At 41.1% G+C, this 24,766-nt stretch overlaps 1 protein-coding gene across 1 annotated transcript in view; it reads left to right on the top strand.

The window, feature by feature from the left end:
• The window catches only part of CLMN (calmin), a 72,878-nt gene that overhangs the window by 29,583 nt on the left and 18,529 nt on the right, over positions 1 to 24,766 (top strand). The window contains exon 2 of the mRNA XM_075103823.1: positions 23,021 to 23,082. Within this exon, the coding sequence (XP_074959924.1) occupies positions 23,021 to 23,082 (62 nt within the window). The remainder of the gene's footprint in view (positions 1 to 23,020; positions 23,083 to 24,766) is intronic.

The following is a 24,766-nucleotide window of genomic DNA, read 5'->3' as shown; positions in this document are numbered from 1 at the left end:
GGATCGCAACTGGTTGTGGTAAAATACAAGATGAACAAGGCACAGACTTGACTTTAATTTTTTCCCTCCTTCTGTTTGATGCCAGGACATGGTGCACAGCCTAATTGGTGACAGCCTCACTCACGAAGGAAGTGTTTCCTAATGCTCCAGGTCATTAAAACCAGGGATTATTTTAACACCACCTAGCCCATAGCTGTTAATATTGAATATATGTTGTTACTGTATGATAAAGCGACACAGAGGTGATCGAGATCACACGTGTGCCCGCAGTTACTTCTCTGCTGAAGTCACCAGACGTGCAATGAAGAGTTTGGCAGTTCTGCGCTTACGTGCCAGCTGCAGGAGACCAGATAATAACTGACGTGGACTAAAACTTGGTGGTACAAAGTTAACTTGCGGCTAGTTTTAAATAATAAAGCTGCTAGGTTAAGCTTATATTTTTTCAGCATTTTGTATGATGTGGGTTTAAAAAAAAATCTGGTTCTACAAGCTTTAGGATGGATTTGCTGTCTGTTGAACTACAGTGTTGTTCTTTGCTGCTTATGCTATTAAGTTACTATGTTTATCTCTGAAGATAATGAAAATGAATTCAAAGTTTGCTTTTAGGAGGCAAACTCTTGGCTAGGGAAACCAGCCTCAACCCAGTGTTAAGAGTATCTTTTTTTGAACGATTTTCTGGAAAAATTATAAAACCTACATTTGGAACCCAAAGTACTGCGGGAAATAGAGAAATTGAATACACATGGGGAAAAACCACACTGTCTCTAATTGCTTTTCATGTCATGTGTCTTGGAACATCAATAAAAGTTTAAAGAACTGACATTTTTTGTAAGGGTAGGGGTGCATTTTTCTGAAAGCATTAAACAAATACCTCAGCTGTTTCAGAATGCAGCATAAAAACTAAGCTGGCAAAGGAATAAAAGATGATGAAAGTAATCCTGTTAAAAAAAACATATCCAGAAAACACTGTCAGCCTACTAAAGAAATATCAGGTGAGTCATTTCAGCAGTTTGTTAAACAACAGGTATATTGTTCGGGCTCCTTACATGTAGGTGACCTGAAATCTCCAAATAACACTGTGGGCTCCAGAGGTGCGCCAGGATATCTGTCCCTTCCCACCAACACCACTGGTCTCCCTGTGGCACCTTCTTATCTTGTTCTTTTCCTGCTTCTGTGCCAGGAGAGGAGCCTAAGGTGTCTCTCTGCAAATGTGACTGCAGGGCTAATATCCTATTCACAGTTTAAAGATATTTTGCAACTAGCAGGATTAATTTTGGGTTTTGTAATAAAAAAGTTCCTTCTGAGAGGTAGAGAGAATAAACTAGTTAAAATTCAACAGATCTTTTCATTCCTTGTGATTCAATAAAACTCAGTACACTTTGCATTTAAAAAAAAAAAGTCAGCAACGCAGTATAACTTTAACCAAAATTTACAGAAACCTAATGCTTCAGTAAAGTGCAGTTGGACTGGACAGTCCTCCTTTGGAGCTCGAAAATATCTGAGATGCTGACACCAATATAATCTAGAGACTGATATATACTTACTAATGTGCATAAATCCTTCCTTTTCTCTCTTCCTTCCTTTCAAGCCAGAATCCTTTCGGCATGAGAAGTGTTATTTGCCATCATTGCAGTTGCATGGCTCTTTTTGATGCATCGCACTTGCACGCCTTCCACAAGCTCTGAGCTGCTGATTAATCTTATGAAGGAATCATACCCAAATTATACAACAGGAGTCAGTGGTCCTTTTGGAAATCTTAATAAATAACATTTAGTCAGCTGAGGAATAACATACTTACTGATGGGAGTGATGCTTTTAAAAGGAAATGGCAGGCATAGCTGTTTCCTAATTGTTGAAAACATTTAAACTGAAAGCAGTTTAAAGCATAATGATGCTTCTGTGGATGCTCCTGTAGAGGAACTTTCATGACCCTGAATTATTTACAATGCTGGTCTGCTGTGCTTGCTTTTCTGTCTGCTTTTCTTACGTATGCAGAAAAAAATGAAGTATAAAATATTTGTGATTTGTACCCACATTTTTTCCTTGCCCTTGAATAAAAGGAGATTATTTTTTGTCACAATGGTGTAAAGGGACATTCCCACTGGACGTCAAATTTTCAAACCTGGTGAGAGAGCCAGAGAATTACTATGGCTGTGAGGAGCCACAAGAACTGCTAAAAGGCAAGATGGAGCAATTTGCATTCAACTTTGAGGAAGAGACACAGGTTACAGAGGGGAGGAATTTGGAGAGCACCAACAAGAGACTGTGTGCACCTAGTGAGATACAAGCTATCCTTGCAGTGCTTCCATGCGCTGGTCGGGATTAGCCCAGATCTTTCTGAAACCAGCCTTTTCTCATCTTTTCTGAAATGTTGTATTTTCTGGTACTTGGTACGTGTAACAGAGTTGAACTTGTCAATTTACCAAATGAATAGAAAGGGAGAGGAAAGTAACAATAACTGGAAAGACTATACATCCAGCAGAAACTACCTGGAAACAGGGGCTTCTTGGCAAAAAATGCTTGTGTGCACATGGAAGCAAGAATAGAGCCTGAGTGCAGAGAGGACCATAGGAGAAAAAAAAATTTAAAAGCCTTACTTAATTTTATTGTCTAGTGGTAGAATGGTGGGGCAGATGACAAGCTGGGGAATCTGAAGTATTCACTTCTGCTGTTCAAAGTATATTTTGCATCACTTTTTAATGGGATAGAATGTATTTTTTGGGGAAAGAGGAGTATGCAGGTTATTCTTTCTCTTCTGACTTGATTCAAGAAGCAGAAGCGGGATGGATGCTGGGATAACCTGTGGAACATGTGACTCGATATCCCAGGGAAAACAGAGATTCAGCCCTAGAGAAATGCCTGTAAATAGCTAAGGCAGCTGAACTCTTCAGGGAAAAGATAAAATAATACCAGCCACTAATGTGAAAAAAGCTTCCAGGCTGCAATTAAAGGAGCTCAAAGAGATTAACGAAGAAAGTAGCATCTTATCCACTGTGTGTATTTTAAACAGCAGCACGCAAAGTATGAAGTAAAACTCCTCTCTGCAGGTTGGGGTGAGGGAGGAAGGGAAGGAGGGAAGGAAGACAGCACTAGCCAGCAGAAATCCCTGCAGAGCAGTACCGGTTGTCTGCAGGGTCTGGGGAACTCGGCACTGGGCAGGCACCAGGCACTGGGGCTGCGGCATTGCGGCTCCCGGGGGTCCGCCCTGCCGCCCTGCTGCGCACACGGGGCCTCCTGTCACAGCTCGGCTGCTGTGGTGGCACAGGTGATTTAGCAAATGGGTATTGTTCCAATGGAACTGGGTTAGCAGTGAGTTTCTCTGCAGTTTTGAGAAGAATTGGAAGGAGGGTACAAATCTGGGACAGTTATCTGGGACGCTGATGGTAGTGAAGTGGAGCACAAGATAAATGTCTGAGTAGAGGACAAAAATTATCCATTTCCAAGGACTGATAGGCCTGATCCTACTCATACCACCAACTATATTCAGGGCAGAGGGTTTCCCTGTTCTAAACCAGGAATGAGTATACTGCTTTGCAGAGCTAGCTGAATGTCGTGGTTTAACACCAGTGTTGCTGTACACTTCTATGGGAGAACTTATCTTGGGCCGCATATCTCCGGGACACAGGGCTCTACCCACCCTGGGGACAGTGATGCACAGACATCAATATGATGGATACAAAATGTCCGTTTATTTAGCTGCGTCACACGCTTATATAGCTCTTGCGCTTCCTGTTCCTGCCGCTCCTATGGGGAGGAGTCTATCTTTCCGTCACATCCCGTGATCTTCCAGTCGCCGATCCCTGTCTATTCCCCTACACACCAGCTGGAAACTCAGCCCCACGCAGCCACTCACTCTCTTCCCCCTGGTGGGACGGGGGAGAGAATCAGAAAACGTGAGGAAACTCATGGGCTGTGATAAAGACAGTTTAATGAGTAAAGCGAAAGCTGCTCATACAAGCAAAGCAAGACAAGGAATTCAGTCACTCCCTCCCACGGGCAGGCAGGGGTTCAGCCATCTCCAGGAAAGCAGGGCTCCATCACACGTAACAGTTACTTGGGAAGACAAATGCCATCACTCCAAACATCCCCCACTTCCTTCTTCTTACCCAGCTTTATCTGCTGAGCATGATGTCATATGGTCTGGAATATCCTGTTGGTCAGTTGGGGTCAGCTGTCCCAGCTGTGTCCCCTCTCAAGTCCTTGTTCACCCCCAGCCCATTCACTGGTAGGGTGGGGTGAGAAGCAGAAAAGGCCCTGACTCTGTGTCAGCACCGCTCAGCAGTAACAAAAACATCCCTGAATTATCAACACTACTTTCAGCACAAATCCAAAACACGGGCCCATACTAGCTACTCTGAAGAAAATTAACTCTATCCAAGCCAAAACCAGCACACCAAAACACCTGATGTCACTTATGAACCTCTTGAGTAGAGACAACTGCAGACATTAACTTGGTTTCATGGATGTTTTGGTACAATTTGAATTAAGCACTAGAAGGGCATGTGAAGCAAAAGCATGAGGTGATGCTTCCAAACCAACCGTGAGAATTCAGGTGTGCCATACTGGCCATTGACCTCTCATTGATCCACGTTACAACCTGAGAAACTATAAGCTGTTAAGGAAATGTTTTATCCGAAATATGAGGATTGCTGACAGTGTTCCTTGGTGTGGAACAGTTCTACCTTCTCACCTACATGTCCGAAGTGGATACAGAGTCTCAAAGCCATAAGAAACTGCTGATGTGTGTGTCCAGACCACGCACATCACTTGAGGTTTAAGGAGTACAGAGTGAGAAGTTCCGGCCCAGAAGCTGTGAGTGGTGGCAGATACACTGAAGGGTACATGACCTTGGGAGTGCAGCACGGGTGGCTTTGTGGAAAAAGTGCTTGGATGTGCATCTTACGTGCAGGTCATGAGACAGATAGTTGCAGCCCTTGGGGACTGAACTGCTTTCTCAGTAAGAACACAGAGTCCTTTTTGATAACTATGGGGTGGTTCTCTTTTGCTCCAGGTGCAATTCCTGAAAAAATACCAATTAAGAAATACTTCTTTTCCTCAGTAATGAGATGCTTTGTATTAAAAGAGCATCTTCATATAGCACCGCACTCACAGACTTTATCAGAGTCAAAGTCTTAGCTCGGTATTTGACTGATAACTTCTCTGCCCAGATGTTATTCCAAAGTCCCAGGATGCTTTTACAGGCCAACAGCGAGTACATGGGACAGTAGCTGCCAGCACTCCTGGAAGCTGCAGATCTCTTTAAAAACACTCAGTTGATATTGTAATGTTTCCTTTTTTAAGTAAGTAAATACAGAGGTAACCTTGTCTGTCAAGGAATTACATTCTTAGGGAAACCTTTAATAGCAGCATTTTCCATATCCCTCGCTGTTCAGCAAACCTACACTTCAGTACAAGAATCTCTCCTGGTGATGGAAGGGGAAGAAGAGGTGTATTCATACAGCCTAGTCAGCTCAAGGCAAAGCAGGCAAAAGTGGCGTTTTCTGATCTCTGGGATGCAGTTAAGGGGCAGGCTGAACTAAGTAGATATGCAAGGGGATGGAGAAATAAATTTCTAGGAGGTGTTGGCATCAGTGAAATAGTGCTCGCTATGTGGGTAAGAGAAAGTAACTGTTCTTTGCGTTCTAGTCCACATCAAGCAGGCTGTTTCTGGTCTAAAAATATACTCTGTGGTGACCTGTCTGAGAATAATTTTGCATCACTTTCCTGACTTTATTTCTGGCTTTTGATTTCCCGTAGAGATCTGGAGTCTGATTGATTAGACTTGTTTCTGGGATTAATTGTGGCAGTCCTGCCTCAGCAAGGAAGGGCCCCATATCTGGAATGTGCTTTCCTTGGCAAGTGCTGGGTGTTGGTAGCCTTCAGGTTGTGACAGGAGACCTATTTATTTACTGTGGTTCTTATGCTTATTGTAGGGGTCTTTCTGTGTGTGTCCGACTTCAGATGCCAATGCTTCTCTCCCACCCATGGGCTCAGTGATAGCTACCCCCTGTAAGATATACACTGCAGAAGTTTTCCATGGCTGTTTTATTAACATATGGCTGGTTTAACAAGGTCAGCTGTTTTATAAATAGGGTAGTACATTTTAAATTAATAAAGTAATTTGTTAAAGCAATTGTCTTTAACAAGGGGTGTTACTTTTTACCAGTAAAAGTGAGTGAAAAGCTCTTCCAGCAATGAGATAGAAGGGTTGTCTTACCCAGATCCTTCCCCTTCCCCACTTTTTTTTTAACATTTCTGTCTGTTTAAGGGTGGGACAATTGAAGATCACTCAAAGAAGACTGTAAATTGATGTCAAATATGGTAACAGTCATTTACTTACCTGCAGTGGTGGAAGTCCTACTGTAGATTGGACAGAGTGGCAACAGTATAAAAAGAAAACCAAACCCAAACCTCTCACCTTACCATGAGCCCACGGATTGCTATATGAACATGAAACTACAAACATTTTTTACTTCTTTTCAACCTCCCAGGGCCTTTTATCCAACGTGGTCTTTTGCTTCAGCCTAGCAACATGACAGAGTACCTTCAGGCCAGGTTCTATCTGGCTTGTCCCATAGCTGAGACTTGTCTACTGCAATACCTGATAGGAGAATGTTCTGGAGGCCATATAGTCACACCAAAGGTCCGTCCAGCCAAGGATCTTGATCTGACAGTGGCCAAAAGTGGGTACCTAGTATAAGAACAGGACAAGCAGTTTTCACAATTTCTTCATTATCTAGACTGCAACCATTTGCAAACCAGGGACTTCCAGAGCCGGAAAGGAGTTCGTTGCAGTTACTAAACATAGGTGGAATTCCCTTCTGTGAACGTGCCTCCCCTTAAGCCTTCTCTAAATGTGTTGAATCCACAGCGTCTGGCTGTGAGGACTTCCACAATGCAACTATATTGTGTGTGAAGAGGCAATTCCCTTAATTTTGTTTTTAAACCTGTGTCCTGGTGTTTTAATTTAATATTCTCTAGTTCTTGTGCTGGGAGAGACAACAACAAATTAGTCTCTCTTAGTGCCACTCATGATCTTACAGACCTCGCACAAAGAGAAAAAAATATTCCGTCAAATCTTAAGTCTTCTGTTCTTCAGATCAAATAATCTTTCTCTTGCCACCTCTCTTGTATCAAAAGATAAAAGAATTGTTGGTCACCAAAAAAAAAATTCAATCTGTCAGGTAGGTAGTCACAAGAGATTAGCATGATGTCTTCCAGCACCTCTGTTCTGGTAAAGCATAAGGAAGGCCGGGCAAAGGCTGGTATCACCCACCCACTTTTTTTCAGAGCTGGCTTTTCCTAGGCGGAGACGCAAACAGCAAACACTCTGCCAAAGCCACTGCAACTTGGAGATCTTGTTAGGAAACATGCCAGCACCAGCGCTGCCTCATAGTCGTAGGTGGATATTGGCAAGAAGTTCAGTGCAGGGTAACCAGAAGGGATGCTGGAAATATGCGTCTCCTCCTTTTTCTTGCACTCTCACAGTAAATTATTTACCTGCATTTGTGCATTTGTGCTTTTTCCATGAAGAAACTAATGCTTATACTAGTGCCTGGGCAAGGAGAGAGCGAGAACCCATCTCCTGAAACCAAGCACCACGGTGGCTTCACAGGTTTGCTCCACTGGTTCCCAGGAGCTCCTCAGAAATGTGTATTTTATCCTAGCTTAGCTGGGGCAGCTTTGGGTCCTTCTTTTATAAATGATTGGTGCTCCAGCGTGCCAGGCATGGTGCAAAGTCAGGGTACAGTCCCTTTCCTGGAGTGCCAGCAGTGCCTGCTTAAGCACGAGCTGTCTCAGATTTGAAGAGTGCTTAGCAGTAGTGCATCTCTATTTCTACACCAGAGGTCAAAAATGCACTAGGGCTCCTCCTAATGCATTTTTGTGTGAGGACTTGCATCTGCTGACTTCTGGAAATAACTTGGACCACAGGTTACTGTTGTTGCTCTCTCAGTTATTAAAAATAGACGGATCTTGAGAAATTATGAGATTTAACTACAGCAGGCAAGTTTCAGGGGTACTAACTCAGCACTGATTAGCTCGTCTCTGTACTTGAGGAACGAACTCTTAGTACAAGATATGAGTGGAGCAACTGCATTTAGAAACATGTTTCCAGGGAAACATTAGTTTCTCTGGAAGACAACCCTGCAACATGAAATTTTATGTGACTCTAGGGACAAATGTAAGTTTGAAGACTTCCCCCCCCCCCCCCTTCTTTTTATAGCAAGTACATTCTGCTCCAGATTTATTCACTTCAGACCTATGTGGTAAAATCCGTTATAACCATGGAGTCCAGTATCTCAGAGGATTTCATTAAGAAAAGGGCCCACACAAGCTGCAGTTTAAAGATCCATCGCTTGCATAGCAACTGAAACCAAATCAGCGCTTTCTAAGCATGTCCTTGCATACCATACAAAATGTGATGGGACTTCAAGAGCAAGGCTCAAGATGTGACTTGGCTTCCTGTGTGACAATAGACAAGTCAATTAACTGTAACTTGTTTGTAAAATCAATATAGTGATAATTTCTTACCTTTGCCCCCAAAACTGCAAGGATGAATTTGTTAAGCTTCTAGAAATCCAGAGAAAAAGGGCCAGTTTATACTGGCTGAAAATTTTTCCTTTACGTAGCTCTTCCTCCTGAAACCAGAGTTTTGTCTCTTAACCTCTTGGCAGCTTCTTTTCCAGGCAAGTTCTCTAGAAGACTGTTGGCTGTCAGTGAGCAAAGATTATGTTCTTTATACTGAGGAGGTTTCTGCTGAAATCACAAATACTTTGAACTTGTATAAATATTTTTGTTGTTACTTTGCAAATTGTAATTTACTTATTCAGAAACAAAGATTTTTCTTGCCTGCATGCTGTCTGTGACAAAAATATGTCCTTTGCTATATAATTTAACTTCTATACTAGACTGTATTGGTTTTCATTTATTTATTTTGTTTTTTAATGGAGAGAGTGGTCTGGAAGTGTGTAAGTGGAATTAATTATATAATTAAGCTTTGAAGTCCTAGGTTCAGTGGACACAGAATTAAATCAGTTATCATTTTTCCAACAGAGAAATATGAGCCAATACTGTCATTTGTAAAAGTGAGCATTTATCTTCATTTTTAGTGTACTGGCCAAGGTAGGAGAGGGCAGATAAAGTCTGTTTCGTGAGTTTGAAAGGCCCATGGTCCTTGCTTCCCATCTGTTAATGTCAGAGTCTTTGTTTGCTCACATGTGTGAGGTTTAATGTGAACATCCGTAAAACAGCTATAAAATTAAACCTTTTCAGTGTTGAAAGAACAGGGTAACTATTATTTATGTTGTAATAAAATGGGCTGTGGATCAAATCTCTTTGTTTTAGCAGGCAAATAAAAGCTAAATCCTGGTGCCTATCTTTAGCTGTGGGTACTGTCAAGGAAGAGTCTCTGTGGGACACGTCTGTGCCCAGAGTGCTGCAGGACGCAAGATGAGTGGGGGATCAAGGGTCTCCAGACCTTAGAGGTGTGCAGCATGTTGTGATGTCATAGCATCAAATCCTGATTAAATTATGTGCTTAGGGATTTCTGACAAGCTTTTCCTACTTAATTGCCACCCACATGTTTAATCTGGCATAGAATTTTAAGTAATTATATTGCTGTCTTTGGTCCATACTTGCTTTCTTTGCTTTTATCGCCTGCTGATCTCTAGCAAAGCAGGAAAAGCCCTCTTCTGGCAACGTGTCTCCACTCAGATGGTTCCCACCTACTCTGCACACACCACAGAATGTGAAAATGAGGACTGTGCATGTTATTGGTATCGCTATTGCTGACCGTTTGAAAACAAACAAAAAGTGAAATAACTGGTCTGGCGGCCAGGCGCAGCTGTAGTCAATAGTGTGAGCTGACTGGCAGTAAAGCAACATGGAGTGAAGTTATTTTTCAATCAAGTTAGGCTTTACTGTACTAATCCACTGAAACTGCAAAGGCTGTTTTCAGTAAACTCGTCACTTTATTAAATGGGAGCCAAAGCCAAAGGAAATCCACTTAAGAAAGAAAAGTTAAGCAATGTAATTCTGCAGATGGAGAAATAAATTGAAATAGAGAAGGCATATTTTCAAAGGCATTCTTACAGCTAAATTGCAGTCATTATTATTAATACAGAAATAAACTAAAAGATAATCATGAAAAGTTTCACTCTCGTCTTCCACATCAAACAAACTTCTCATCCTGACTTTTCTGGTGACTTGCTTGTGAATGTAATGTTGGTGAGCAAGGGAAGAATGCTCTGCTGATGAAGTTCAGTTGTAATTTTTTCCCCTCGGTTACTTCCAGCGTCGCAGGGTTAGTAGGTAAAAGGTTTTGTTGTCTTTACAACCTTACTGCACTGGGATCGAATTTTGTACAGGTGCAAACAAAACTAGCACAAGAATGGCACACTATTGTATCGAGTCCTGTTGGCATTCCTTTCTTGGCTGGTTAATGGTGTGATCGATCAGCAGTTGTTAGATGCATCACAAAAATCATCTTCCGAATTGCTTGTTTTCTAAACATCAGGGCCTGACTGTAGTTGTCACTGAAGTATCTGACTACCTTTGAGGTCAGTGTTTGTGGGTTTAATTCCAAGATCCTTTCAAAGCATCAATGATTCCACTGTTAAAGACAAGAAGCACAGAGATCATGGAAATTTGCCCAAGGTCTGAAAGGGATTCCTTCAGACATTTAAGACTTTGAACCTTCTCCTCACCATCTTCTACATAGTACTTTTAATAGAGTTCATACTCTGGTATCCATGCACTTCCTAGCAATATGTTGTAGCAGGGTCTAAATACAGTTTGGCATTGTGAGTCCTTTTATTTTTTTTAATGAAACTTCAGTTTCAAAGTAGCATCTTTTGCTTAAAGACTTACTGTTTCTCTGTTGCCATGCAAGAGGCTGCAATCAGGTAGTTGCATTCCTGATTATTTATTTTTTCTCTATGAAGATTTCATTGTGTTTCTAATCCTGAGGGGAACTGACTGTACAATCATGTTTTAGTCATGATTACTAAATTCTGTGGTCTGACTTTGCTTGTACCCTGTGTGCTGTGAGTGCTTTGATGAAGCTCATCGCTATGCACACTTCAAGCCTGCCAGAGTTCTTGGAACACTTAATAGTGTCTTTCCATGACCCCAGAATGACAGACACTGGGGATATATGACTCTGGAAACCCATGAGTCAGGTCTCATATTCCTGAAATGTTTGATTTGCCTTGGGTTATTTCATACAGCTGTAAAGAGTAGAAACTGTTCACAAGATTTTAGCTTCTCATCTTAAAACCAGGCTCTCAAAACTAAGCAGTTGCTGAATGCTGTGAGCAAGGCAAGGCACTGATTGCTGAGCAGGACCTTTACCATCTACAAAAGCTTCTCCACTCAAAGTCTCTAGGTCTAAGCATAGACATGGCCTTAGTGAAGAGAATGTCTCATCATCTGCTGTCACCCAAGTGTTGCTGACATCAGAGGCTGCATGCAGGGCAGCCTTCCTGGTGCTTTTCATGTTTTTTTCCTATTTTACTGGATTGTCCAGCTGAGTTGCCATAAGGAACTGGAGTGTGTAGTCCTGAAAGCAGCAGTGCCCTCACTGTCCTCTTCCATTGCTCATCCACCCATCTCACATCCTAGAAAAACAGAAGGCAAATAGTGATTTTTCTGTTGGAGAGCATGCACATTCCAACTCTGTAAGTACCTGCAGGCCTAAAGAAGGTGGATGCATCACCTATTAACTACATCCAGCACATACTAGCGGTCCTCTGTGGCAAAATTAGCATGTGTGCCTGTGGCAGTGAGAAAAAGGCAGAACAGGAGCTGACTGATTAGAGCTCTTCTGACTCCTGCAGAAGTAGGAATGCTGTCAGTTCTCATGCCTTGCATTATTTCCATTGCACAGTGTTCATGGTCTGATGTGGCAAATGGATTAAAAAATGCGAGGAACACACATTAACCAGAATACCGTCATTTGGGCTTGAGGCAAGAGATAGAAGCAGCACAAAAGCAACGTGGGGCAGGGAGAGTGAGCTACTCTGATAGTGTTTAGACACATGAGCACTCTCAGGCCAGGGGTTGATGTACGCAGTAGGCTAGCTTTGCTGCCAAAACAGTGTTTGATGCCCTCCCTTGTGGTGGCCAAAGTGTCTGCTAAGTCTTCTAGCGGCAGTGCGGATCTGCACTGGGTTAAAGAGTATGTGAAGCTATGCTTCTGCATGGTGCAACTTTGAAGTCTCACCAAGCAGGCTGCAGTGACTGGATGGTTCCTTCTGTTCGTCTCTTGAATAGTCTTGGGGAGTGGCCAAGAGCACTAGAAGCTTGTAAAAAATCATTTTAATTCACATTAAAAGAAAAAGAAAAATAGAGAACTGATTCAAAGGGCTGTAGAAACCAAACCCTCAGACAGAAGGTCCCTCTCTTTCCAAAGTGCCTTTATTCCTCTTGTGCTGTGGACTACGACATATATTTGAAGGTTCACCTTTCTCTGGAATGTCTGATTACAATTCAAGCTAACATAGCAAATAAAATGTCTTATGTCCCCTTTTGAAGTATATCTCTTAAATCCATCTCAGGAGGGACCGTTATGCATGTTGAGCACAGTTCAAAGCAGCAAAATATGTGTTCTTTCTATGAGCTCTTTTTTTTTTTTTAAGCTTGCCTTTTGGAAAGGTGTGATGCCATGTGAGCACCATTGAGCATATTAAAGGAAGGGCTTGTTGCTTGCATGATAATTAGTCCCTGAAGTTCTTGGTGCTCCCATTATCTCCTTTGTAACAGGAGACAATGCTGTATCTTGTCCCCAAGGATGTCAAAGTCTGATAAGGTGGATCACAGAGCTCATTGGGTTGAAGATACTGTGCAAAGACACATAGAGTATTGCTAGGTAGTAACAGGGTTTTGCCTGGAGGAAGATTGTCTTGCTATGAGTAATACTGTACATCAGGAATGCCTCTGTGCTAAATTTTGTTTCTGGAAATGTCCATAAATAACATAAATATTTGCTTGGCACTTAAATCCAAATTATTCTTTGTTTTTCTTCCGGGTGGATATTTCCTGTGAGCCATGAAGCAGAAAGGGTGAGTTTTTGTGGTTTCTGCCATGTTCTTGTTTGAATTTTGAAAAAAAAGATAGACAAGTAGAAAGGTGGTTGTTGTCGTGGAGGTTACAGATGAACTATTTAATGACAGAGTCAGGAGACATGACAGTGTCAGCACTGATGACGCATGCAGTGTCTACAGCTCATTGTGCTCTGGTCTTTTGATGGCATTGATTTAATGCCATAAAATGGTACTACTTTAGTGTTTGATCCTTGGAACAAGAGAACCTTTATATACATTCCTTTCCTTGGGTTTTCATCCTAGCAGATTTGCTGAAACCTGCTTTCAGGCATACAGCTAAAGATGTGAAGCTCCATCGAGAGCTTCAGTCAGTCACTTGAGGGCTGTATTGCCACATTCTGGGTGACTCTTAGGAAGAACTGGGAACCTGAGTGTTACAGCAGGCCTCAATCCAAGCCCAGTCCAAGGCTTCGTCTGACACTTTCTAGTTTTCACTAATTGGTAAGCTGTGCCAATGCTATTTCTGAACAATCTTCACACATTATAACCTGGTTTCAAAGCCTACTGGAGCAAAAGGAAGACTGCTGCTGACTTCAGAAAAATAATTTCTCTGCTAACTTTTGGCAGCTGGACAGCATCACCCAGAACAATGCCTAGGACTTCCAACTCATCGTTCCCTGTGCTACCTAAAGCAGTGCACACCAGGATGCAGGGGGGACCAGGCTTTCTGCTGTGCTGCCCACGAAGCCTGTGTTAGGGTTAGGGTCAGAGTCTTGTGGGGGAGGCCACGTGATTGACTTAGCTGAACACTCAGAAGTTTGCCATCCTTCATCTGCCCATAAATTCTGTGGCAGCTGCCCATCTCTCAGAAAAGCAGGTGTAACTCCCGTGAAACATACCTCCTAGAAGGTCATTCAGACAAATGGCAATGCCTCAGGGGCATCCACTGGTCCCTGCTAGACTCTTGGAATGTATAATGCATCTTAAAAAGGACGTCTAATGTAGTTCAGCTTTTTAGACATTTTAATCTAACTGTGGCAACTTACACTCTGCATTCATCCATTTTTAAATGGCATTTGCCTTGCTCTGTGACACAGCACCTTACAGCATAGCTCCTATCTCTTACGCTGTGTTTTTGGTTTTGTTTTCCTCTCCATACCTCCAAGAATGGTCTCATACCCTCTACTTTGATCACGTGTCTGGCCTACAACGGACAAAGCATCTGCTTATTCCTCCAAAGCCACAGGATTTTGTGCTAGTTATTATTAATCTCCATAAATCTCTTCAATCATTTGCTCTTAGAGTTGCATGTATTTTTGTATGTTTCTAATATTCGTCTGACTACCATGCTCCTCACGCTATTTCTTCCGTGCTGCTTAGTGGCTTTGATAAGAGACGTTAAAGGGATGGATGAATGGGAGAGAGACAGAACGCAGTTTGATTTTGTATATTTTTCACTAGGGAGACCCATCTGAGCCCTTCTTTTCTTGAGCATACCAGTAGGTTTTGGTGGTCCATGTAGTGGGTTGCTCTTTCTGGCTTTTAATATTGTTTTTTGCACTACTGCACATGTAGAATTAAATTTTACTTCTGAACCTCTTCCAGTGCTGCTGTGTCCTGTTCAGAAGGCTTCATAAGCATTTCTTGGTTTGGATAACATACTGGCTGGGTAATGTCCCTGACTTGTTTAGGGACAATGAGGGAAGCAGAAGGAAGAAATCCAGAAGTCACAGGCACCCCAACAGGCAATTCTTTGTGAGATCATGGCTTCTGCAAGGTAGTTCTGTGTCACACCATGTCTGCGGTTACCTTTCTGTACCTGATTTTAGAAAATGAAACTACTGTCTTCTAAGTACAAGTTTCCCACAGGTAAAGGCAAATTCCAAAGAAGATTATACATCTCTGGCAGTTGTCTCCTCAGCCCTTCTGTACCATCCTGTAGTTCTTTGAAGGTCCTGGTTACTAATCATGAGACTTCAAATTTTGTGTTAAAGACTAACTCCTGTAAAGGTGCTCAGGAAGCTGCCTAGGACTTCTCTTTGGCAGTGGACATGTTGTCGGTCTCCTGCACCTGCATTTTCTTCCTTCTGCTCACAAATTCAGTTACAATGGTTTCAAATGCACAAAAGTACAGTTAACCACCACCCTATTAACATTAACTGATGAATATAGGAAGCAGTGGGAATCTGGGCACACGCTAGTTGTCATCTGACTCTGAATGTCAAGTAATAACCCTGACCCATAGTGTGGGTTTTGCTGGGCTTCTTTGCTCATCTGAAATTATTCAGGCCTTAGCACTGTTGTCAGAAGTGATGTAAAGCAGAATATCTTCTTGCATTTCAGCTTTTGATGTCTCAACAAAATTAATGAGCCAAAAGGACTTTTTTTTCCTCTCTGGAAGGAAAAAGTATAAAAAATAAGGAATGTTTCACAGTCTAGGCTTTCTAGGTTTTCCACAACAAATACGGGCTAATGCAGAGCCCTGGAGATGAAACAGACTGGACTTTGTGACTAGCCCTTACTTGGTTGAGGTACGATGGCTTTTTGAATATGTTGTTCTTTTCTTCTTAGATGCTACAGGGCAAGCACCGAGATCTTCAGTTAGGAGTGGGATATAGATATTGGTGCAGATATTGGTATAGGTACAAGGTGTTCTTGTCCATGCCCGTGGGAGAGAAAGGTCTGCGCTAGTGCTGGTAAAACCATGTTGGTGTGGAGTTGATTCAAGACCCATTCCACTAACTAGCAAGAAGATAGAGCTAACGTACCTGGCTGAATGCAGTGACTACAATTTTCTGATTTTCAGAAGGGCACTCCTGATTTTATTTTTCAGCAAGTGAAGAGAATTGTACCTGATATACTCAAGTAGGTAGAAATGGTGCAAGAAGAGGCTGAAATTCAAGTTAAGCATTGCCCTTTGAAGCAGAGTTCAGCACTCTGGAAACAGCAAGGGTTGGACATTTTTGCCCACTGCAGAGCTGGGGACCTAAATACTCCAAGAAACATCAGCATTTGCAGGAGGTGAACCCTTTGTAGAAACCAGTACTAGTCCAGCAAACAGCATTGGTACACAGTGAACCCTGGGTTAGAAGGAACTCTTGAATCGAGATGTTGTATGTGTGCATTGCTCCTAATGGCCGTTGGTGGTAATAGCAAATCCTGTTTATTTTCATGTACAGAAGGAGGTATTATGCTCCTTGTACAGCATGTAATATACCACAAGAGGTGGGGTGCAGTCTGAAAACCCCTTGCTGGATGAACGCTTAAATCACTTGTTAGATCAATTCCAAAGCCATTGAATTTAACCTAATTACTACTTTGTTGGGTCCAGTAACATTCCCAGTAAATACTGATGTTTGTTTCATTCAAAGTGTTCAGAACGGAATTGTATTTCTCTCTTTTTAAATAGTCAAATATTGTTTCATAAGAACATTCCTGGTATGTAAATGAGAAATTTGTTAATCTGTTCAATAACATTTCGCATGTGTATAAAAAGTCATGAGAACAAAAATATTTGCTTTGTAATTGAAAGGTACAGGGAGGGGAGTCTTTACCATCTGCCACTACCAAATTAATTTTCAAGGGGGTGGGGAGAAATAAATCCCTCTCATTGGAAGCTGTTCTGATCAGCTCTAATAGTAATATTTTATGTAGTATTTCTCTTCCAGAGCCCAGTAGAATTTAAAAGTAAATGCATCTTTCTAATGCCTTGGTAAGAGGAACATCTGTCTCAGACATTGTGAGGATTGAAGCACTGAGAGTTTTTTTAGAAATCTCATAATCATCCTGCAATATTTGTCTGGTGTATGTAATCCTAATATACCAATTGCAGCAGTAAATATTTTGCTATAACCAGACACTGAACTCCAAAAGAAACCTGTTTGGCTGCAGCTAATGAAAATGTAATGCCCATGATCCTGCGATGTTTGTGTTCTGCAGCACCAGCCCAGAGTTTTAAAGAGTTTTGAACCAGTAAGGCTCAGACTCTGCAACTTTGATGGAATGAAAAAGCCTCAAGCTTTCAACACCTGCCATAGAAATTTAATAAGGACTCTAATAAATGGGTCAGTTTCAACAAACAATTAACTTAACAACTTCATCTGGAAGGCTTCGAGGCCCTGTTTCATAGGAGGTAACTTGAGAGCAGTCTCATGTTATATAGCGTAGTTAATGTTTCCTTTAGAAAAACAGAGTTTTAAAGATTTAGTATTTCATGTGCTCCAAATTACATCAAATTGGCATTTGGTACACAACAAAACCTTCAACCCCTGTATAGATCAAAAAGAAAATTTATACTAATCTTCTAAGCTGTTTGGAGGTTTCTTAAACACAAGGAAAAAAACCAATTCCCAGGAATTCAAAAGCTTATAAAATGAATTTTGTGGGCAATTCGGATAAAATTATTCCTTACTCTTTGATTATGCCATTAAAATTCACACTTCTACAAATACGGAGATTTTCTTCTAAGTACTGAATACTCACTGAACAGTGTAGCTGGACCGCACCACGTAGACTTGAGAGGAATGTGTTTTCCTACCTGTTGTCTTATGTTGTGAACTATTTTTTCAGCCTTTTGTGAAAGCATATAATAGAGGTTAAGTCTCTGAGGGTTCATAGTTCAATGTGTTTAATGTAACCCTATGCTTAGTTGAAGCAAAGGTAGAAAATTTAATTGCAGTTTTCCCTGCCCTACTTTACACATTTAATCTTAAATTCTCCATTTATTTTGCTGTCAGTTGGTAACGCTTACCCAGGCTCCCTTTCTCATCCCCCTTATTTTTTTTTTGTTACAGCTCACCCCTAATCACCCTTCCCATGTCAGTTGTGTTGCTTGCATGTGCCGTCTTTTGTCTTTGTATCTGAACTTTGTCTGACGTGTTGTGTTTGAACAGTAAAAGATCATCTGGACAAGAATCTGTGGTTTCCTACAGCTGTTGATACCCTGTACCTAATACCAACTTCCCGTATCTAACGTCTGGCTGCTTATTGTAACTAATGGCATGGCCTTTATTTGCTAATATGGCATATGCAATTGCAATTTGCATCTATATAGTCAAAAAGGGTAGAATGGCATGCTAGGATTCATGTGTCCCATCTGCATTGTATACAGGTCTTAGCCAGACATCACCCTTTTTTTGCTGGTTTGACACCAAATTTCAGCCATCAGTGCCATCAGTCTGGGTCTATGCAGAGATACAACCACCGAAATTAAAAGAGAAACCTAAGAAGTTCTCTTTAGCTTCATAGGAAGCTAATGGTATTGCGACGAACCTCGTCATGATGTGTAAAAACAACATGAGCTTTCATGTCTGGAAGGACACTGTTCAGTGTTTGAGACATGGTAGCACAAGGTTGGAATATTGTGGGCAGCAAGTGAACAATTTTAGGTAAAAATGCATTTTCTAAGTTGTCAGCATGGCTTCCTTCATGAACATTAAGTTTGCAGAGAAAGCAGTATTCAAACTAGACAGAATGATGACTAATAATCAGAAATACCTAGGCAGAGTCACAGTGTAGGAACACCGTAAAGCCCAGTTTAAAATCCAGTTCTCATTTTATTTAGTGGCCTGGAGTTTGGGTAGTTTGAAAGTAGATTGTTCAATGGATGTTTGTTAGAGACTGATTGATTGCTTGGCTGTATGAGCTGTGGTTTTGGGGTGAGGAAGGCAGAAGGAGAGGAATTTGCAATTCCCAAGACTTAGGATGTCTGAACCATGGTTCATTTTGGAGCTAGGCTGTAGTATTTGAATATCATATAATTGCCCGTCTATCTTTGTTGTTTAATAAGAAGTGCCATTTTCTCCTGATCGAAGACTTTGGCAGATGCTTGAATACCTCCAGAGCCATACAGGTTATGAGCTGGTTCTGTGGTGGCCATTGGTTACTTACAAAGTGGATAAGGAGTGATTCTTCTGACAAGTTATTGCCTCTGAAGCCTAGGGCAGTCAAAGCATTGTCTTTCAAAGTTAGATGGCTGACACCACCATTTTTGTCTTGAAAACTTGCATAGTGTTAATAACAGGTATATCTTGTATCTATAGAGGTTATAACCTGTGGTAGAAACGAGGAAGCTGGCTTTTGTGCATGTTATGAAACTAGTAGTTAACAAGATGTATTGAAGGTATGTTGCAAGTGGATCTAAAAGCCAGCTTGGCCTGTTGTGAAGGCTTTAATGTCATCTGATGATGATGGTATCCTGGAAGAAATGCTAATAGCTTTGGAAACAAATTTAAGTGACCTCCTGCTTTGCTTTGGGAGTAACATCCATACATGCAAATAAAGCAGTTTTCTGAAGCTAGGTAATTACACGCTGACAAGTGTTCCACTCAAATCAGCTTCCACATTTCATGCCTCCTTCATGTGCCCAGCCCTGTGGTGGTGTGCCTCAGAGGATTATACATAACTGGTTCTACAACAACAGAATAAACAGTATTTAAAAGCAATTCAATAGTCGCCATGTCCAATTTGTTGCTGAACGTAGAGGCTGTTAGATGATTGGCTTCTTGTAGGTATTGCAACAGTAGTGACCTTTGAGGAGATTTGAAGGAGGAAGAAATGGCACTAGCAGTAAACGCCTGAGGAATTTCTAGGCTGCTGGGGAAGGAAATAGTGCCACGAAGAGAAGCAGCCGAACTCTCCTGTTCATTAAGCTGTTGAACCCTGAATTTGCCCAAGTGGTTTTTGAACTAGCTTAGTTTTACCCTGTGATAAATTAGTTGCATTTGCCATAAGATTTGACAAACCAGAATATGTGTCTTTGTCAATATTTATTTGCAAACTGACTAGGGTGCAGGTATTGTAAGAACTGCATGTGTCACAATAGGTTCCTCATCCTACAAGTACACTTCTTCCTTCTCTACAGGCTTTTTTCCCCTCTAAATTATTGCAGCTACTGCCTGTCAGTGCCTTACCTTGTACTTTAATATGGATACTGGGTCTCTCCAACATCTTAGACCCTACTGTGAAAGCATGTTGCAGTTGAGCTTATTGGAAGAGTATGGAAGACCTAGCTTCTGTGTGGTGGTCAAAATTTCTTTTTATATATTTTTCTCTTATGTCAAGGTCTGAGCTGACCTTAAACAAAATGGCAATTTCTAAGTTTTTACCACCTTCCAGCATTACATCTTTGAATCCAGCCCTCACAGCAGGCATCCTTCTTTTCCAGCACAGGATCTGTGTGCAGGCCAGCCATATGGTGTGTGTAATTATTATTTTATAATGGTGTTATTGCTCTCTAGCTGCCCAGTAAACCCAGTGCAGTTTCAGTAAACTATATACATCAGCACAGGAACTTTAGACTTGAATTATTTTCTTCACTTTTATACAATAGTAGGTGCGAAGGAGAAAAAAAGATACCATTTAATTTATAGAAACTGTATAAAGTTTATAGAGTCTCTACAATCATCTCAAATGAAAAGGTTGTGGAGAAGAGGGGTTGTACCGAAACTGGGAGGTCCACAAAGCTGGAGAAGAATAACAGTTAAAGGCACACATCAGTAAATACCTGTGCTGAACTTTTCCCATTAACTACCGGCAGGCATATGGACTGCATTAGGGGTCCGTCTGCCTTCGGGGTTTTATAAACACATTTCCTCCCCTTTCCTCTTCCCCATCCAGTTATTATTGCTTTAGACTATTACAGAATCAAATAGTGTCCATTCTGGGGTCATCATTCTTACAGAGTCTGTTTGCTGTAGGAACGTCACTGAGTAGTGTCAGAAGCCTGTGTATATATGCAAGTGCTTTCCTAAATGTGCTTGGGTTTTTTCTGGTGTGTGAGCTTCCGGAAGCAGTAATACCAGCTTGGCTCGCCCATCCTTTCAGGCATATGTGCAACTTTAATTTGCATTGACAGCAGAATCTCTGCAGCAAAATTCAGAGCCAATGTGTGCTCACTTTTATGGATGATCTGTAAATAAACACAGCTCTCTTCTGCATCCTTATTTACCCTGAAAATGAAGGTTGCCAAAGTGACTGGTGAAAAATAGGACCTGAAACCAAGAAACCGAGCCTCTGATGAAATCAGAAAACATTAATTTTGCTTCTGTGTACCCTTCTGTGTTTCCTCTCTGATTGTGGTCAAGACTGAAAGTCTGTAGAGCCGTGCCCTTTGACAAGGTCTCCTGCCCTGCCCAAAACCTGGCACTGCCCGCCTTAGCATTCCTGAGCATTTCAGGCAAGCTTAAGAAAGAGGTGGCCCCGTTGCCTGCCACTAGCTCCTGTGCCTGTTCTGCCTTACCTTTTGCACCAAGACATGTAACTGAACAAAAAGAAGTGTATTTTGGAACAGATCTGGCTTAAGATTAACCTTCACCCACCCTCAAAAGTTAATTTTAACAGCTCGATTGTGGAAGTTACACCCTAGGTGACACATAGCACTTCTGATGCTCAGCTGTGGATGTGTGAGTGCATGGGAAGCCACTTCTGGGGTTGAGGTGGCTTCTGAAGGAAGTGAAGCCCAAGAAAGACGTGGCACATCTCTTAGTTTATTGTACTTTGAGATTTGTAGGTGGTAAATGCTGTGGGTTTTTTACAGATATTCTGGAACCCTAATATAATTTACAGTTTCATTTGTAGAGAGCTGTTTCAGATCTGTGCATATTCTTCTAAGATACTTTAAAAGAGAAGCCAACAGCAATAATTAGTTTGGCATTTTCCATGTTTTCTAAAGCACTTAAGGGGTAATGACTTTTTTAAACCAATCTTACATAAAATCAGGTTTACAGGAATAAGAGGACTTAAAAGGCCTGAATGGCCATCAGTGACAGATGTAATTCATGCTGAAAGTTCTATTCCAATACATCAAAATAAGGAAAACAATTATACATATGATTAGAGGCTGCTGACCCTTCAGTTACAATGATCAAAAAGAACAATATTAAAATTTGATTTACGGAAGCTACTAGTTAGTCTATAATTAGTCTGACCAATAAAAACAAACCAGACTTCTACAGAATGTGATTTCCCAGTAGATAGGTTAGCTATTTTTGCAGGGCTGAAGAAACACAAAATGGTTTTAAAATATATTTGATACACTCTATGAGTAAATTGAAATACAGCATGTAACTAGTTTTAATGTTTTTTGTTCATAAATTGCCAGATTTCCTTAATTCAAGTGAAATTTGAGGACCACTTGAGAATAATTGTCTCTAAAATGAAATATTACTTTGTCAGTCTACTTCATTTATATTAAATATATGGTTTACTTTTTTATATTAGAAGGTAAATGGAAGTTGGTCAGTAATATGATTCCCCTTACGCTTTTGCTGTAGTTCACTATGGAAATGGATTCAGGAAATGGCAGATGTGATTAAAAACTCTTCAGCTGGCCCAAGAGCTGTTTGTACAGCACCTAGCATACAGCACTTCTGGCAAGGAACAAGCACTCCTCATCTTATTGCAATATAAATAAAATGATTCTGCTATGGAGGGACTTGGAATTTTGATTTTAAATGCTCTAGATAGGAGATTGGGAAGATGAGATTTGATGAGGCTTTTACATTCATAAGAATGAAGAGAAAATTGTTGTGTTGGCTAATGCAGTCCTGTTTCCTTGTGCATGCAAGTAAGGACATTGGAATCCACGCTAGCCCAATTTGCACGAGGGTGTCAGAGGAATAATCCTATAAATTGACATAGAAGAGTCAAGCTGCCTCTCAGAGTCTAACATCACAGCAGAGCTGTGCACAACACATAAATGTTCACCTCTCAAAAACTACGCTGAAGATTGCAAAACTAAGAGAGACTTCTTCCTACGTCCTTTAGAATGCATCTAAAAGCGTATAGCTCATGTCTGGGCAAAGAAATTGAATAAAACACCATAGCTTAATCTTATACCTCCGGATTTGGAATATATTTGTTTTATTCATAGGGCTCTCATGAATTATGACTTTTTTGTGCATCAATTTTTGAAATTTCCTACCTGCTTTCCTTCGTCTGGAAACTTAAGTGCTGTTTTTTGTTTCTGATAATTCTAGTGGAACGGGAAAATGTACAGAAGAGGACCTTTACCAGATGGATAAACCTACATTTGGGAAAGGTAAGACTGACGAACAATCCTGACCTTGAGATACAAGGACTCAACCATAGACAGACTGCAGTTAATTAATTTTAAAGTAGTTAAAATTTGGAAACAAAGTTGACTTCTGTTCATATGGGGAGGTTTGGAGGAGAATGAGGGGAAGATGAAATCAAGTTTCTGGGTAAATGAAAATTGCTTTTCAGGCACAACGAATGCTTGGCTGGCTTTAGTTCATCTCAGGTGCATTTAAGTCTTCAGTGCTACTGACTGTTATCATGAGGCTAGAATTTTCACACAGATTGTACCCACATAAAATCAAATGTGGTTTAGGCAGTTCTGAGGTAATGATGACTGTGTTCTTCCTGGACTGGAAGTTCAAACATCTGAGGCATCATGGCCAAAGACAGATGTTCTTCAGAACCTGGCTTCATCCCAGATCTGCAGATAAGAAACATTAATTCCTTGTCAGTCATGTTTTGGGGGGCTATATGACGGGATCTTTACATATCCACTTATATCAGAGAAACTAATTTTTGGACATCACTTCATATTTTTAAGATGTAATTGTTTCTTAATCACACCATAATTTGGCTATTAAACGTAATTTACTGTTCTTCTTGATCGTAGGTAAGTACTAACTCTCCTGAGCAGTCTGCCATTCAGAGAATTATTTTCCTGCTGTTGGGATTGAAAGGAGAGAAAAAATAGTGAGACAGCAGCAATGATTAGTGCAGGATCAAGGAATGAGCCCAGCTTCCTAACCTAGACCAACAGTCCTAACTTGCACTGGAGTTGGGGCTTCAGAGTGCTTTTAGTATCTGTGGCTAAATTTCATAAAGTACAGATTGGGACTAAGTTTGGGCTACAAGCTGACTCTCAGTCTTGGTCCTGTAGTTCTTGGAAGGTAACTGCGTTTCAGACATAGTAAAGCAAAGAGGTTTTAGAAGAAAGGCATCACATATATAGTTGCTTAAGTCCACTACTCTGCAGTGAGCGTTGCTGAAGGAATAAAGGGATCCTCTTAAATCTCACTGGAAAATCAGAATAAGGCTAGTTGGAAATGTTTTGGCTAGCAATTGCTCCCAAAGGTGTCTCAGAACTAAGACAGTGTTACGTGATTCCTTCGTGAATCAGGCTCTGGGGCTTTAAACTAACTTCAGTTTTGGAAGTCGTCGAAAAGGTTTGTCAAATATATGACTGTGGAGAAGGTCTTTGATTTACAGAAGGAATTAGATCATGAAAAAGGCTGTAGGGTGCTGTTAATTCTGCTGTGCCAAGCATATGAAGTCTTAGAAACTTTGTGGGCAGGTGAACTGTTTTCTCTGGAGTACATATGAATACTTTTCCCCTCTGATTCAACAAAGAAGAATGCTTTTCTGAAGAAAGGGCAAAGGCCTGCTGCTATATTGATGTTCTTCATGGAAGTGGCATAATAAACATATCCCTGTAAATAACGAGAGCTTCGCTAAAGCTCTCTCTCATTACAGGTGATTCCCTGAGGACACCCACTGAGAAAAGTGGCTCTGTCTCTATCCGCAAAGCAGCACTTCTTGCAGAGTGGCTTCATTCTTTTAAGGGCAGCAGTGAAGCTGTCTTCTTGTACTTCTTCAGGAAACTTATGGTGTGGTGTGCCATCTTTTGGACCAGACCATCCCATCTGCATCATCTTTTGAGAGGAGCTGGGTCTGCTAGTTGTGGGATA

Source organism: Phalacrocorax aristotelis, chromosome 9 (assembly GCF_949628215.1).
Source record: "Phalacrocorax aristotelis chromosome 9, bGulAri2.1, whole genome shotgun sequence".
Lineage (NCBI taxonomy): Eukaryota > Metazoa > Chordata > Aves > Suliformes > Phalacrocoracidae > Phalacrocorax > Phalacrocorax aristotelis.
This window is presented reverse-complemented; position numbering and strand designations above follow the sequence as displayed.